This window comes from Ursus maritimus, unplaced genomic scaffold, assembly GCF_017311325.1.
Source record: "Ursus maritimus isolate PB19 unplaced genomic scaffold, ASM1731132v1 scaffold_22, whole genome shotgun sequence".
Classification (NCBI taxonomy): Eukaryota; Metazoa; Chordata; class Mammalia; order Carnivora; family Ursidae; genus Ursus; species Ursus maritimus.
This window is the reverse complement of record NW_024424675.1, coordinates 13,206,336-13,222,180: the sequence shown is the minus strand read 5'-3', so window position 1 is coordinate 13,222,180 and position 15,845 is coordinate 13,206,336. Positions and strand designations below refer to the sequence as shown.

General features: G+C 40.5%; 1 protein-coding gene across 3 annotated transcripts in view; it reads left to right on the top strand.

The window, feature by feature from the left end:
* LOC103674435 (SLX4 interacting protein) overlaps nt 1-15,845 on the top strand; it is a 187,687-nt gene that overhangs the window by 7,226 nt on the left and 164,616 nt on the right. For 2 of the 3 annotated variants that reach the window (XM_040637981.1, XM_008703351.2), the window contains exon 2: nt 12,699-12,754. In XM_040637981.1, coding sequence (XP_040493915.1) covers nt 12,728-12,754 — 27 coding nt within the window. In that variant the 5' untranslated portion in view covers nt 12,699-12,727. Of the gene's footprint in view, nt 1-4,972; nt 5,012-12,698; nt 12,755-15,845 lie in introns of all 3 variants that reach the window. The other variant, XM_008703352.2, reaches the window with a different exon arrangement.

Sequence of the window (15,845 nt, the reverse complement as noted above, 5' to 3'; positions counted from 1 at the left end):
TACTTTCAAATTGCGAGGGTGTCAGGGATAGTGGAAGCCTCTCAGGTATTTTGGAAGCAAGGTTTTCAGCATCCTGAGGGGGCTAGCTATTCTTAGGAAAAGGTCATTTATTACTGTTTAGTAAAAACTCAGTCATGAGACCCTTCAGATGTATATCTGTGGGTCATACATGACTGCCAACATGTATCTTGGCGGGTAGAGATAAAGGAAGTTTCCAAAGGAATTTTTATATGTTAAAGGAGGCTTACAGTGTCCTGGGGTTCGTTCTAAGGTTGCCAGAGTGGCAGCATCGAGGCAGTTGAGTCCCTAGAGGAATGTCACTCTGCCTGTTTCAAGGACTTATCACTCCCTGTAAGTATAAGGAAAGTTAATAATTGTTCTTCTGCCTTTGTTTCCCACATCACCACCACTGATGTCTCAGGAACTATGCCAAGTATTACCTGTCAGATCTTATGTAGTTCTCACAGGACCTCTGAATAGACACTCATTATTATCCCACTTCATAGATAAGAAAACGAGGGACTTAGAGGAATTGAATAGCTTGCCTGAGATCACTTGAGGAGGCAGGATTTGAACACATGTCTCTTTTACTAGAACCCGAAGGCCGTGACTGCCCCCATGAGTGGGTGCCTGTATCTGTTTCTGAAAAAGTATTAAATAAAAATTAGACCTTGCCTATTAGTGAAGCATCCCATGCCAGGATCAGTGAGGATTTTCTGTGCCCACGGCAGGAAGTGAGGGGCCCAGATCTTGGGCCAACTGGCTGGATTAAGGGTGTAGAGTGTCTGAAAGGTAGGACCATTCCATGAATTTGTGGTAGAGGATTTCAGTATTTGACCTACATTTAAAGACAAAAAGAAAAAAAGTCCTAATGTTTTTGTCACTTGCATTATCCTTCCTCTGTTAGAGCTTCCCTGTTTGTTTTTTTGTCTTGTTTTGGTTTCCTTTTTTACAAGCGGTTTTTGGCATTCAAAATTACCATAGGAATAATAGGAAAAGCTGATTCTCTCTTAAAATAAAGTTGCCTTCTTAAGCTTTATCTAGTTGTCAACAGCAAGATCTTTGCTCATTTGTCAGTTTTCCTTGGTATTTTTGTTAAAGTTTGTGATTCCTTCCTTGATACTGGTTTTTGGGTTTTGTGGGGGTTTTTTTGGTGATAAAATTAGATTGTGGGGCAGGGAATGAAATGATTTCTCATTCTTGAATTATGGTTGTTCCTTTAGGAGTCCTAGGGTCTTTGTTGTTTTCTGTTTCTGCTCCCATAGTTAGCAAAAATTTTTTTTTAAGATGAAAAAAGGAAGTATAATAATTTATTTGATAAAATTTGAAATCCAGAGATTTGAAACCTAAAGTTAATTTCTAGCCTTCTTAATCTGGAGTAGTTGCTTTGGCTTATGACACAGGCCAGCAAATCTAAAAGGAAGACAAATGTGAACTTCAGCGTGCCTTGGATTTTCCCACAGAATAATCTAGAAGGTCACTGACTTTCTTTATTAGCGTTTATCTCTGCTTTGTATTTAAATGACAGGACAATCATGTGATAATGTTTAATCTACTTCCATTCCCTCCCAAAATTAATTTTCCTAAGGATCTTAGGATCTTTCCGTCTGTATGAAAGACATTAATGCACACATATTTTTGGTGGGGTCATACTCTATCAAAGTCTCCTCTTTGTGAAAAGAATGACTGTTTTCAGGCCAGAGAAAGTGGGCTCAAGAATGCAGAATAGAGGATGAGATGTTATTTGCAAGATTTATAATATACTTTAGCTTCTCAGGATACTTATGTAAATTATATGTTTCAGATATTTGAAAAATTGATCTTTTTGGAGATTGTCCTGAACTTCTAAAAATCAGGCAATAAACTAAAAATTCTGCTGAACTTAGACTTCAGCTGGAAGCTCTGATAGCAAGACTTTTTTTTTCCCCAAAGATTTTATTTGAGTGAGAGAAAGCGAGAGAGAACGAGGGAGGGGATGGAGAGGGAGAAGCAGGCTCCCCACTGAGTGGGGAGCCTAATGTGGGGCTCCATCCTAGGACCTCTGAGCCGAAATCAGATGCTTAACCAACTGAGCCACCCAGGTGCCCCTGATAGCAAGAGTTTTTAACATTACACTTTAAACCCCGGGCACTGAGCTTGTTGCTCCCTCTTGAAAGGAGCAACTTTAGGCCTAGGAAATAGTTTTTTAAGATGCATACTTGCTTTGTGTGTGTGTGTGCACACGCGTTTATGATGACCAGTAAAGCAAGTCTAGAAAAACCTCAGGATGTTCCCAGATTTAAAATGGAATGAATACAGAGGCTAATAATATCTTTTCCATTCAAATGAATGTTAGAATGTCCGTATTTTAAAAACAAAAAAAATCATGCAGCGAAAAACTCACATTTATGGCCTACACTTCAACAATACCTCTGATCTGTTGCCCATTATTTTCAAGAGGAAACACTTTGATCTTCTGTTTACAAGTTTATGTGTATTACAACTCTTTCAACTTAGGCTGCATGATACATTCAACTTAAGTGTTATTTATGTATTGAAATAGGTCCAGAGTGCTTTGACTTCTTTTTAAGAAAGCTTAATGTGGAATTTGAGATTTGGGGACAGTAAGGATTTATTAGATAAATAGGTATAAATCTAACACCCCCCCCCAAAACAGTCTGTAGACCCTTTAGTACCATCAACAGGCTCAAGTCAGCAAACTTTTTTTTTAATGTTTTATTTATTTATTTATTTGACGGGGGGGGGGTGGGTGGGTGGAGAGAGTGTACAAGCAGGGGGAGCAGCAGGGAGAGGGAGAAGCAGGTTCCCGCTGAGCAGACAGCCTGACCGTGGGGCTCAATCCCAGGACCCTGGGATCATGACCTGAGCCTAAGGCAGACGCTTAACCTACTGAGACACCCAGTTGCCCCAAGTCAGCAAACTTTTGATGCATACCTGTGCCGTGCACCAGGTGTCAAAGAAGACAGGGATGGACCTTGTCCTCAAGACACATACACTCAGACAGAGGAGAGAGACTGAGGACCAGAGTTATGTGTAATTCGCTGAGCTAAGCAGGAGAGTAGTGGTGGTGTGAGGTGCCCATGTAGCCCAGAGAAGAGAGTGATTCAGTCTGGAGATTTATAGAGGCCTCCAAGGGGCAGGTGGTGTCTGAGTTGAGTTCCGGAGCAAAGCTCCCCTTAGCAGTAGAGGACATTCTCCAGGATTGCCTGTATGGGTGATGGTGGGGAGAGCTGCATGTTCAAGGACAGATGGTGGAGGTGGCTGTGTGGGGGCACTGAAGCTGTGGACTTGCCTGAGCCGGGAGATGGAGGTGTGGGTGGAGGGCCTATGGAGTGTGGGAGAGCCAGCCAGCAGTTCTGTTTGGAGGACTCCTCAGTTACCTCCAGTGATGGCTTTGGGGAGGGATGGAGACGTGCAGAGATGAAAACAGGAGGAGGTACTCTAAAAGGCTCTGGTTGTGGGGACCTTCAGGATAACCAGCTCCTTGGGTCTGGGACTTCTGGCATCTCCAAGTAATGATTTTTCCTCTCGTGGGAGGCAGATGGGTCCGTCTTTGACTTTCGTCTGTTCGGTCCCAGATGATGGATGGGCTGTGTGCCTGAAGTAAGAGAAGAGAGCAGAGTGTGTGCTTTCCCCAGATTCCCTGGTAAATGGTCTTTCTGTATTTAGACGTCATGCTTCTCAGCTTTTAAGAAAGAATAGTGAGAGACATGCCCCTCACTTCCCCAAAGGAGGTAAGAGTTATGATTGGTTGTTGTGCAGTGCTTGTAAACGCATAAATAATAGAAGGGATCAGGAAATTCTTCCACCTCCACTCCCTACCACCTTGCCAGACCTGCAGACTTGGCTAGGAGACAGGGGCGTCTTGCTCTGGGTACCGCTTTTGTCTATTTTTCTATTGGACTGTTTAATTTTGGAGTGTCGTCCTTTGCTGGTTATATGTCTTATAAATTTCTTCCAGTTTGTCAGCTGCCCTGCCCCATTTTTTTATGGTGTATTTTGATAAACAGAAGTTTTAATTTTTGTAAGCTTTTTATTTTGAAATAATTGTAGATTCACAGGACGTTGGCAAAAAAGGGGGGATCCTGTGTACCCTTCACTCAGTTTCCCCCCAGTAGTAACATCTTGCATGCTTATAGAGCAACTATTAAAGCCAGAGAATTGACATTGGTACAATACACAGAGTTTATTACATTTAAGTAGTTTTCCATGTATTTATTTAGTTCTGTGCCATTTTATCACATGTGCTTGTTCATGTAACCAACACCAACCACAATCAGGGTACAGAACTCCACTGCCATAGGCTCCTCCTTGCTACCTGTTTATTTAAAGCCACATACCCCTCCCCCATTCTTAATCTGTGGCAACCTTTAATCTGTTATTCGCTTCTTTCATTTTGTTATTTCAAGAATGTTATATAAATGGAATTGTACATTATATAGCCTTTTAAGATTGTCTTTTATTCATTCAGCATAATTCCCTTGAGATCCATCCAAGTTGTTACCTATATCAACAGCTCATTCCTTTTTTTGCTGAGTAATACCCTATGTATAGCTAGCTATACCACTGTCTAACCATTCACCCATTGAAGGATATTTGGGTTGTTTCCAGTTTTGGGCTATTATGAATAAAGTTTGCTGTGAACACTTGTGTACAGATTTTTATGCGAGTCTAGGTTTCCTTTTCTCTGGGATAAACTCCCAGGAGTGAAATTTTTGTCAAATGGTAAGTGCATACTTAGTTTTATAAGAAACTTACCTCTCTTCCATTGTGGCCGTACCACTTTTACAGTCCCACTGACAATGAGAAAGCCATTTTCCCTGCATCTTCATCAACATTCAGTGTCACCACTGTTTTTTATTTGCATTCTGGTAGGTACGTATCTCATTGGAGTTTTATTTGCATTTCTCTGATGGCTCATGATGTTGAGAATCTTTTCACGTGCTTATTTACTGTCTCTGTATCCTCTTAGGTGAGATATCTGTTCACGTCTTTCACCCATTTTCTGATGGTGAGTTTTGAAAGTTCTTTATAAGTTCTAGTTATAAGACTTTGTTGAATACATGCATTGCAGATATTTTCATCTAGTCTGTAGGGAAGTTTTAATTTTAATATGGCCAAATATACCATTCTTTTTCTTTATGGTTTGTACTTTTTGTGTCTGGTTAAAAAACTCCTCCTTTACTCTGAGTTCTTGAAAACATTCTCAAAGACGTTCTGTTTTTTTACATTTTAGTTTTTAGTCCATCTGTAATTGATTTTTGTGTGTTGTGTGAAATAGTGCTCCAATTTCATCTTTTTCCAAATGGATAAACAGTTGTTCAACCACAATTTATTGAATGAGTATTCTCTTCATTTCCCACTGATCGGCAATGCTGCTTCTATCATCCATGTCCATTAAGCGTGGAGGTTTGTTTTCTAGTCTTTGTGGCCTGTGCCTTCGGACTGTTTACCCCTTTGCCAGTACACATTATTTTATTTACTGTAGCATTGTAGTTTTGCTATATCTGGTAAGACAACCTCCCTCCTTTGTTTTTCTTCTCTTTTCTCTTCTCCTTTACAAGTATCTTAGTCTTCTTTGCTCTCAGATTCCCTGTTCAGGATTGTGGTTAGAATTGCATTGTTAGAAGAGCAATTTGAGGAGGTCTTCCGCATTTCCTATTAAATTTATTCCTAGGGTCGCCTGGATGGCTGGGTTGGTTAAGTGTCTGCCTTCATTCAGCTCAGGTCATGATCCCAGGGTCCTGGGATTGGGTCCTGCATGGGCTCCTTGCCCCATGGGGAGCGTGCTTTCTCCCTCTGCTGCTACTTCCCCTGCTTGTGCTCACTCGCTCTCTGACAAGTAAATAAGTAAAATCTTAAAAAAAAGAAAAAATTATTCCTAGATATTTTATATTTGTTGGATGCTAGTTTAAAAGATATTTTAAAATCGACATTTTCTACCTGTTTCAGAGAAATTGTTTTTAATGGTTTGTCATGAAGCATGTTTGCTAAATTTTTGTAGATGCTTTTTTATGATTAAGAAATTTTAAAAAAAATCTATCTATTTATTTATTTATTTTTTAAAGATTTTATTTATTTTTTTGACAGAGAGACAGCCAGCGAGAGAGGGGACACAAGCAGGGAGAGTGGGAGAGGAAGAAGCAGGCTCCCAGCGGAGGAGCCTGATGCGCGGCTCGATCCCAGAGCACTGGGATCACGCCCTGAGCCGAAGGCAGATGCTTAACGACTGCACTACCCAGGCGCCCCTATTTATTTATTTTTAATAATATGGTGATCTCTACACTCATTGTAGGGCTTGAACTCATGACCCTGAGATCAAGAGTTGAATGGTCTTCTGACTAAACCAGCCAGGTGTCCCTATGGTTAAGAAATTTCTTGGGGTGCCTGGGTAGCCATTTTATTACATTCACAATGAAGTCCATGCAAATCCATGTAAGAGAGGCTTGGAAAATACCCCATTAACCCGACAGGCTTGGTCCCTTAGGTTTGTGGCCTTATCTGATTAAGTTGCAGAACCTAGGATGAAAAGGGAGCCTTGGAAGATGGGCACTCTGACAGCTCAAGGAAAGCCTAGGAGAGCTGGCAGAAACCTCGGTGACTCCACTGTTGAGTAGCAGCTCGGACGGGCATTAATATGTGTATTGCCCAGTGCGATGATCGGTGTCTTCTGAATATCAAAGAAATATTCACCATGTAGTATTTTTTTATGAAAGTCTTAAAGATTCAATATGCTTTTTGGAAAATTTCCTTAAAAACAGCAAAAATAAAGTGGTTGGGTACATAAATGACCCTGCTCCTGTTATCTGGAATATTTCTTCATCCAACAGACATTTCTTGAGCACCCTCTAGTGTCAAGCAGTGCTCTGAGGGCTGTTCACCTTTGAGAACCTGTTCTACCAAGATGGATAAGAGTGCTTTTACCATATTTGGGAAGTAGCAAACTGCTTCAGTTCACCTTTTAGTTCATTTCTAGCACTTGACCCTAATGATGTAACAAAGCAAAAGAAGTGTATCTTCCTTATCTAAAATGACCAGCAGATTTGCAGGCTCCAGATCGAACCAGGTGGCTACCCAGATGTGTTTTGGGCTTTACGTTGGTGGACTTTATTTTTTTGTTTATAAAGATGTGTGCCATGTCACAAAGCACAATGGCATATTAAATTCATTCAGACTACATTTCCTTAGCTGTAGACTTCCTCTTCCATTAGCAGGAGAGAATCACCACTCATGTAGCTCTATTTGAAATCTTAGTCTGTTGGGATCTTGTGCCTTCGTGGTGGGAAGCAGGGAGGGGTGCGGTGTTGAAAGAGGGAGAGTACACATACCTTGACAGTCCAGTTAACAATCGACCTTGGCAGTTCTGCAGTTGGCAGATGGTCTTAGTTTGCCCTCAGCTGAGTTGACAAGACTCTTCTCTTGCCCTTGACTCTCAGCTGTGAGACCCTGGCCTGGTCTTACAAGTATACTCTTTAGGGGAGTAGATGGCAGGGCTGAGAGTAGATAGTTTGGGAGGTCTCTCTAAGCCCCAAAGTTGTGACTTTTTGAGCCCCCAAACATTGTGGAAACAAATGAAAAAATAATATATATTGAGAGGCAGAATGCCACATGATATTAAAAAATGGATTAAAAATAAGCAAAATGTAAAAATATAAAATAGGTGAAGGGAATTAAAAAATATGTATGCAAAATGTATAATATAGCTCCTTTTCCCCATGTGGCCTATTTTTACATTAGTGGATCATATTATATAAAAATGTATACTATTCGGTCCTAGATTCCTACAGATCATATTTTTGAGATTGGGCTTTGATGATACTTTTTGAAGTATCCAGTCCTTAAAAAAATGCAGCTCCTCTTGCTTTACTGATAAAAGTGAAAAGAAAAAAAAATGAGTACTTTAAGAAAGAATACTGGAACCTTATTGTAAGTTGAAAAATGTAACCTTCACTGTCATATGGCCCATAATCTAATGGCAGATATGGTTCAAAAGCCTTGCTGCAGCCTCCAGTGTGGTCCACCTGTCCTTCGGGAAGGGAAGGACATGTGGGAAAACCAGCGTACAATTAAAAAATAATTTGATCACATGCTTCAGTGTGGTTGGGTGCTGACAAAACTTTCTCCCTTTTCTCTTTTTTTTTTTCCTTAAGATTTTATTTATTTATTTGACAGAGAGAGAGAGACAGCCAGCGAGAGAGGGAATACAAGCAGGGGAAGTGGGAGAGGGAGAAGCAGGCTTCCCACTGAGCAGGGAGCCCCATGCGGGTCTGGATCCTACAACCCTGGGATCATGACCTGAGCCGAAGGCAGACGCTTAACGACTGAGCCACCCAGGCGCCCCTTTCTCTCCCTTTTCTTTATCAGTGAAGCACTTAAGCACCCTCCAGTGAGGGATTCCCTAAATTCTTGGCAGAAGTTATTTAAACCTAATGTAGTATATTTAAGGGGACCAATTTTGTGTTTATCAGGCTCAAATAACATAAAGATCTACCTAAAGTTTTCAGGGCAACCTTTATAAATGTTGTTTTCAAACACATGTTCCTGATTCTCTAGGAACTTATTTTTTCCATTTACACCTATTTCTAAATGGGGTTACTAGGTGAATGTCCTTCAGAACTTTTCTAAATCAAATGCACTACATCATTCAGAGAATAGAAATGAATAATTAAAGAGATTTGGGGTTTGGATAAAGATGTTTTCATCCATTAAAAAAAAAAAAAAAAAGAATCCGGGGCGCCTAGGTGGCTCAGTTGGTTAAATGTCTGACTTTGGCTTGGGTCATGATGCCAGGTTTGTGAGATCAAGCCCCTTGTTGGGCTTCGCACTCAGCAGGGAGTCTGCTTCTCCATCTCCCTGTGCCCCTCCCCCTGCTCCTGCTCTGTCTCTCTCAAATGAAATCTTTAAAAAAAAAAAAAAGAATCAAAGGTTATTACATTTTGAAAAAAAAAATCATCCAGTTTTAAATCATCACCATTGAGTAAGTAGTTGTTAACACTCCTCAAGGGCCTAGTGTTTATAAAGGTTGCTTCGGGGGTTTTCATATATCATTGTATTTAATCCTTTTGATAATTTTGAATTAGCTATTACTATCCCTATTTTTTAAATTAGTAACCTGGGACACAGAAATAAGTGTTTTTTGTAATGAAACCAAGTACACTCAAATTGCACTGTCCCTTATGGTAGCCACTGACCACAGGTGTCAAACACTTGACATGTGGCCAGTCCAAATTAAGATGTGCTGGAAACATAAAATATACACCTGATATACCTGACTTCAAAGACTAAGGTAAAACTCTAAGAATGTAAATATTTTTATAGTGATTACATGCTAAAATGATAATGTGTTAGATTTATTAGGTTAAATAAAAAGATTATTAAAATTAATTTCCTCTGTTTCTGTTTACGTTTTTATTAACTGCAACTGCTAGAAAATTGAAAAGTACATCTGTGGCTTGCATTCTATTTCTGTTGTGCAGTGCTGCTCTAACATCTGTGCACACAGTTGAAAAAGGCAAATAGTTCCACGTGTAAGGCTTGTGAGTTAAGGTGTCCTTTTAACCTCATTCCTTCCCCTAGAGCAGCTCTCTTTACGTTGCTCTTCATGTTGGAGCCAAATTTAGCACTTAACAGTTGGGTCCAAATCACTAAATTACTTGCTTTATTTCTGCTTTATTATTTCTGTTGCCGTGGTGGTTGTTACTGTTTTGTATTGATTTTAGACTTTGCTTCTGAAACATCCCCTTAGCATTTAAGGGAGCTCTCGCTCAGTTTAACCCCTATGCCCCTGCCATGTAATACGCACATACACACACATTCCCCATCCTTGTAATATTGTTGTAAACGTAACATTGCTTAGGTCAAGATTCAGTGTTTGTTGTCATGACTACACATGCTAGCCGTAACTGAGCTGTGTATGAAGTACTTTTTATATTTTGTGCATGATTTTTGTTTATCCTAGGATCAATAATTGCCTTGTTATTATTCAGTTGCCCAGCTTTCCATGTTCCTGTCCTAATTCAATCTCAGATTCTCCACTAGTTGTCTAAGGTTAGTTTTGCATGCTTGCAGATGCTTTTGAAGATGCATTTCCTGGAGACTTGGAAACTAATGTAGCCCCCACTCATGGTTCTCTCTTGCTGTAGTCCATGATCTCATGCTGCAGGGATCTGCTTTTGCCAGATCCTAGATTTCCTCTGCCTTTTGCCTGTCTTGGCCTTCCTGTTTCCTCTATCTTCCTCTTTCTTGGTTAATTTCCTCATTTTGGTGAAGCACATCTTTAGTTAAGTTTCCTGAGAAAGAATGCATGGGACTTAAATTTTTTAAGACCTTGCATATCTGAAAGTGTCCCCTCTCCCTCATGTTTAAATGCAATTGGAGGTTGGAAACAATTTTCTTTAGAATTTTGAAGATACTTCTCTATTGTGTTTTAGTCTCTGGAGTTGCTTTGAGCCATTTGGAACCAAACATTCATTTACCACTCCTTCCACCCACCTCCCACCCTCTTTTAAAGATTTTTTTTTTTTTTTTTAAATCTCTAGTGCCTGATGTTTTACCATGATATATGCCCAAAATGAGATGTTTCCATCCACTCCTGTACTGGTCCTTTAATTTTTAATTTATTCTTATTTTTCATCTTTTTTATTTTTGCTGATGACTTATTGAACTTGGTCCTCCAGCACTTCTGTTATATTTTTTTTATTTCAGCTGTCACTTTAGTTTGTTGTTTTCTGAAAGTTTCTTATTTTTTGTTATTGTATTTATTGCTTTATGGTTGCATTATCTTCTGTCTCCCTGATAATAATGATAGTTTCTTAAAAAATGGTTTCCTTCTCCCTGCATAGTCTCAGTTTTGGCCAAGTAGTTTCTTTCCTGTTTGTTTTGTTTTCTTTCATGATAGAGTCTTTCCTTAGATGGCCAGTGATTACTGGTTGTTTACTTATATTTAAGAGTGGGGTATTAAAAAGATGGAAGGCAGTTCTCCGTGCAGATGTGGGGCTTGTGAGGGTGCGCTTCACTTTGGAGCCTTCGTCTAGGGTGTTTCCTTGGGGAATTCCTGATGTCAGTACTTCTAGATCTTACCTTTTAGGTTAGTCCAGTTCCCTGAATGGTTTTAGTCTCCTATTTGGAGAGGCTAGGCAAGGTAGAGGGGTGTATTAGACAGGGTCCTCCAGAGACCCAGAACCAATACAAGGCATATATAAAGATTATAGGAATTGACTCATGCAGTTGTAGAGACTGAGAAGTCCCTCGATCTGCTGTCTGCTAGCTGGAGAACAAGGAAAGCCCATGTGTAATTCATTCTCCGTCCAAAGGCCTGTGAACCCGTAGTGCTTAAGTCTGAGGGCAGGAGAATAGGGTGTCCCAACTCAAACAGAGATTGTAAATTCACTCTTGCTGTAACTTTTTGTTCTGTTTGGGCCCTCAGTGGATTGAATGACAGCCACCCACATTGGGGAGGGCCATCAGCCTTACTGAGTGTATCAATTCAAATGCTGATTTCTTCCAGAAACACCCTCACAGATATACCCAGAAATAATATCTTATTAGTTGTCTGGGCATCCTTTAGCTCAGATAAGTTGACACATGAAATTAACCATCATAAGGGACATGCGGGTTGGGGAAGATAGCAGTTTGTAAATGTTCCCTTAATTTTCTCTTTTTTCAGTAGGGTAGCCCCTACTTTATGCTGTGCCTGGTGTTTTCCAGACCAGAGATCCTCTGTCTTACACTCTCCAAAAAATAATTCTCTATGTTTCTGCAAGGGTGAGAGAGGGCAGTTGGCCTGGCTGAGCACAGTAAAGGGGAGTAGACTCTTGAACAATACAGATATGAACTGTGTGGGTCTACTTATACATGGATTTTTTCCCTATAAATACAATACAGTAAATGTATTGTCTCTTATGATTTTTTTTGGGGGGGGGAGGAGCAGAGGGAGAAGGAGAATGAGAATCTTAGGCAGGCTCCATGCCCAGTGTGGAGCCCAACACAGGGCTCAGTTTCACAACCCTGAGATCATGACCTGAGCCAAAGCCAAGAGTTGGACATTTGACTGACTGAGCCACCACCCAGGTGCCCTAATGGTATTAATTCTTTATACATCTGGTAGGATGCATCTGAGCCTGTGCTTTCCTTTGTTGGTGGTTTTTAAGTTACTAATTCCATATTGTGTGTGTATATATACATACATACATACATACATACATACATTCATACATACATATATGTAGGCTCCACTCCCACTGTGTAGCCCGACGTGGGGCTTGAATTCATGACCCTGAGATCAAGAGTCAGATGCTTTTCTGACTGAGCCACCCAGGGCCCCCGATAAAAGATAAAGATAGATAGATAGATATTTTTTTAAAAAGATTTTATTTATTCGTTTGACAGAGAGAGACAGCGAGAGAGGGAACACAGGCAGGGAGAGTGGGAGAGGAAGAAGCAGGCTCCCAGTGGAGAAGGCTGATGTAGGGCTCGATCCCAGAACGCCAGGATCACGTCTGAGCCAAAGGCAGATGCTTAACAACTGAGCCACCCAGGCGCCCCCGATAAAGGATATTTTTAAGACCAGTTTTAAGTAAACATTTATCTTGCAAATACTTGGTGTTGTTTTATTATTCAGCCAACCTTTCTCCTATATATTATCCAAATAGAAAGAGATTTTGATATACCTGCTTATAAATTTTTTTCTTCTGTTAAAGGTCTGTTATTACTCTGGAATCAGTAAGCCATGGCGTCAAAGAAATTTGCCGTTAAAGTAAGTAGTGCTTAATAGTCTTTAAAATGGTTAATCATTTTCTAATATAACTGAGTTCTGTGTTCACTGACAGTTGAAGCTCTGAACTTGCTTTCTACTGTTTAAATTAGTGTCTTTACTGAAAACTTTAAGTAGGTGATTGAAGATTCGCATGTTAAGAATGGCGGGGACAGAATAAATAGTTCATATGGTTATGGGAGTTTCTTGCTTCAAGTCTTCTGTAAGATGCCTTTAGGTCATAACTTGGTCCTTAATGTTAAAAATTGTCATTCTCATATGTATGTCTGTGACATGATTTTTGATTATGACAGAGCAGAGAAAAATGAAGTAGGCAGCAAATGCTGCAGCTGGGTGAATGCCAGGTTTCTTGCCTGGCTGCCCTCCTTTCTTTTCCTTTTTAAGTATCTCTTCTCTATCCCCTGGCAGCTGGGGCTGAGACCTTGTCAGGTGTGTGGGGGGGGGAGGGTGGGAAAACTATGTGTGAAGGGTGGTGGGAAAGGAGAGGAAAGGAACTGAGAAATAGTGACCATGAGGTCTCTGAGATGCCTTCATCTAGGCTGGCTGTTGAGGACATTTTTTCTGTGCTAGTGTTAAATTAAGTACATCCAAAAACATCAAAACAGACAAATTACGGTAGCTAACCAGATCAGATACTACTTAATATTGTAGTTATATCTTATTTTTACGAAGTCCTGGCTTATTAGATTTATAATGTGTTTATAAATGTCATTGCTTATCCACGTGTTCTGTAGTATTTCTTTTTATGAGAGATTATAAGTGGTGAACTTTCATCATTTGTCTTTCTAAAAAATGTATTTTTGTCTTAACTCTAGAAAGTTGGTTATAGAAATCTAGGTTGAGCATTATTTTTCCTTGGCATTTGAAGATATTTTTCCATTGTCTTCTGGAATCTGTTATTGCTACTGAGAAACTTTGTAGTTACTGATTGATGTTTAAAACCACCTTAAAACTTAGTAGCTTAAAACACAAGCCATTTTGTTTTCTCTTGTGATTGTGTAGGTTGCCTGGTATCATTTGGGTCATTTCTCTTTTTGATGATGGCTGGGGCTGCACTTACCTGGGAACCCAGTTCAGCTGGAACATCAAAGAGGACATGCTCACACGGCTGTCACTTGATACTGGCCATGGTTGGGACCCCACCTGGGGCTGTTCATTGTTGCCTGTCAGTTCTCATTCACATGGCTCCTCTCTGTGGCTTGGGCTTCTCCTAGCATGGTGGCTGAGTTTGAGGGATGGTGTCCCAGAGTTGCTAGAAGAAAGAAGGTAATTTGCCAGTTCTTTGAAGGCCTGGGCTCGGAAGTCTCACTTGGCACTTCTACATTCTGTTGGTCAGAGCACTCCAGGGCCCAGCCCAAGGGAAGCTGCAGCTTTTGATGTGAGAAGCAGCATGTGCCCACAGGGAAGCGAAGATTTGTGGGGGCGCATCTGTGGAGACTAGTAACCACAGAAGTCTGTCACCTGCCTCATTGTGATTTCTGTCTTGGTTATCTTGGTTATCAACTTGATTCTTTCTAGCTGCTCTTAAAATTTGGTTTTTGGCTTTGATGTTCTACAGTTTCACTATGAAGCCTCAAGCCATAGGCTTGTTTTTATTTATCTGGCCTGGGATGCAATGTGCATCTTTATTTGAAAGATGCAAGTCTTTTTATCAGTTTTGGAAAATCTGAACCGTTTTCTCTTCTGGTACTGCTCTTTATCCTCTCTGTTCTCTTCTTCTGGAACTCTTATGCTAAGTTTTCTGGGTAGGCTCATATAATAGTTTCTTATGTGTGCGAAGGTGATATTAACTTTTCCAAGACGGAGGCCTTGCAGGCTGTCTGTGTGCAAAGCTCTGCCAAAACTGGCAATGGCCCAGGAGGGCCGACAGTTCTGGTCAACCACAGATTTTGGACCCAAGGTGCCTAATTATGCGAGATGAGGCTCTTGATTTCTAAGCCATACACACTGGGGCAGATTCTGCTGCCTTATTGCCCCATCTCACAGCCACACCAGCAAGGCTTGGAACTTAGCTCCTAGATCATGCCAGACAGGGGAGTTACTCCATCCATGAGTATCAAATTAGCAAGTTAGGGATGCAGACAGCATTCTGACACATTATGTGGGTGAGTGTGTGCATCACATGATTGTATCTGTGCCTCTGATCACACAGGCAAGGGTCTAGCGCTTCCCTAATCATGCAGCTTAAAAAGCCCCACAGCCCAAGCATTGGGATCCAATTCTGGATGTCTGACATCCTTCCTGCCAAGTTGTCTATGCTGGCCTATGGTGTCATGGGCAGCAGGGGACCTGTGCACCTGCTACCGATGCTGTCATCAGGTGCTTTTTCTGGCGAATGCTGCTCCAGTAGGCTTGTATGAGTGCTGCTTGGCCATTTGCTTTTTCTTGTTTCTCTTTTTGTCTCCGTGTTGCATTCAGAGTGCTTTTTATTAAACCTCTTCCAGTTTGTTAACATCTTCTCATCTGGATTTAATTTGTTGTTTAATCTGTATTTAATCTACTCTTTAACTGGTTTATTTTTAGTGACTGTATTTTTCAGCTGAGAATTTGTGTTTGGTTTATTTTTTTCTTAATTCAAATTCTACCAGTTCTTTTTTAAATATACTTGTCCTATTTTTAAAATGTGTTTCCATTTCCTTTTATCTTCTTTATTTCATAGTCTCTTGTAGATTGTTCTGTTATTTCCATTATTATTTACTAAGTGTGGAATAAATTGGTGAATGAAATTGCTGGATTGTTCATGTGTGGAATTTTTTATTGTGTACTCATTTTCAGTCACATCCTACGTGTGCATGCATGCACAGATACACATAGACAAACACACACACACACACGGGTGGCAGGACCTATGAGCCTGTAGTACAGTTGAGCAGTTTCAAGTTTACTTCTGCTGGAGCCACTGGCATTTCAGTGGTTTTGGACCAGGCTTCACATTAATTTCATGGCTTGGGATTCCACCACCTTGTGGACAGTGCAGCTTTGCAACCCACAACAGAGTCTGGTGCAAGGTTGGTGTTTTTAGTATTTTCTAGTATTTTCCATGCTGTTCTCCCTTCCCTTCCCTCCTGCTGAA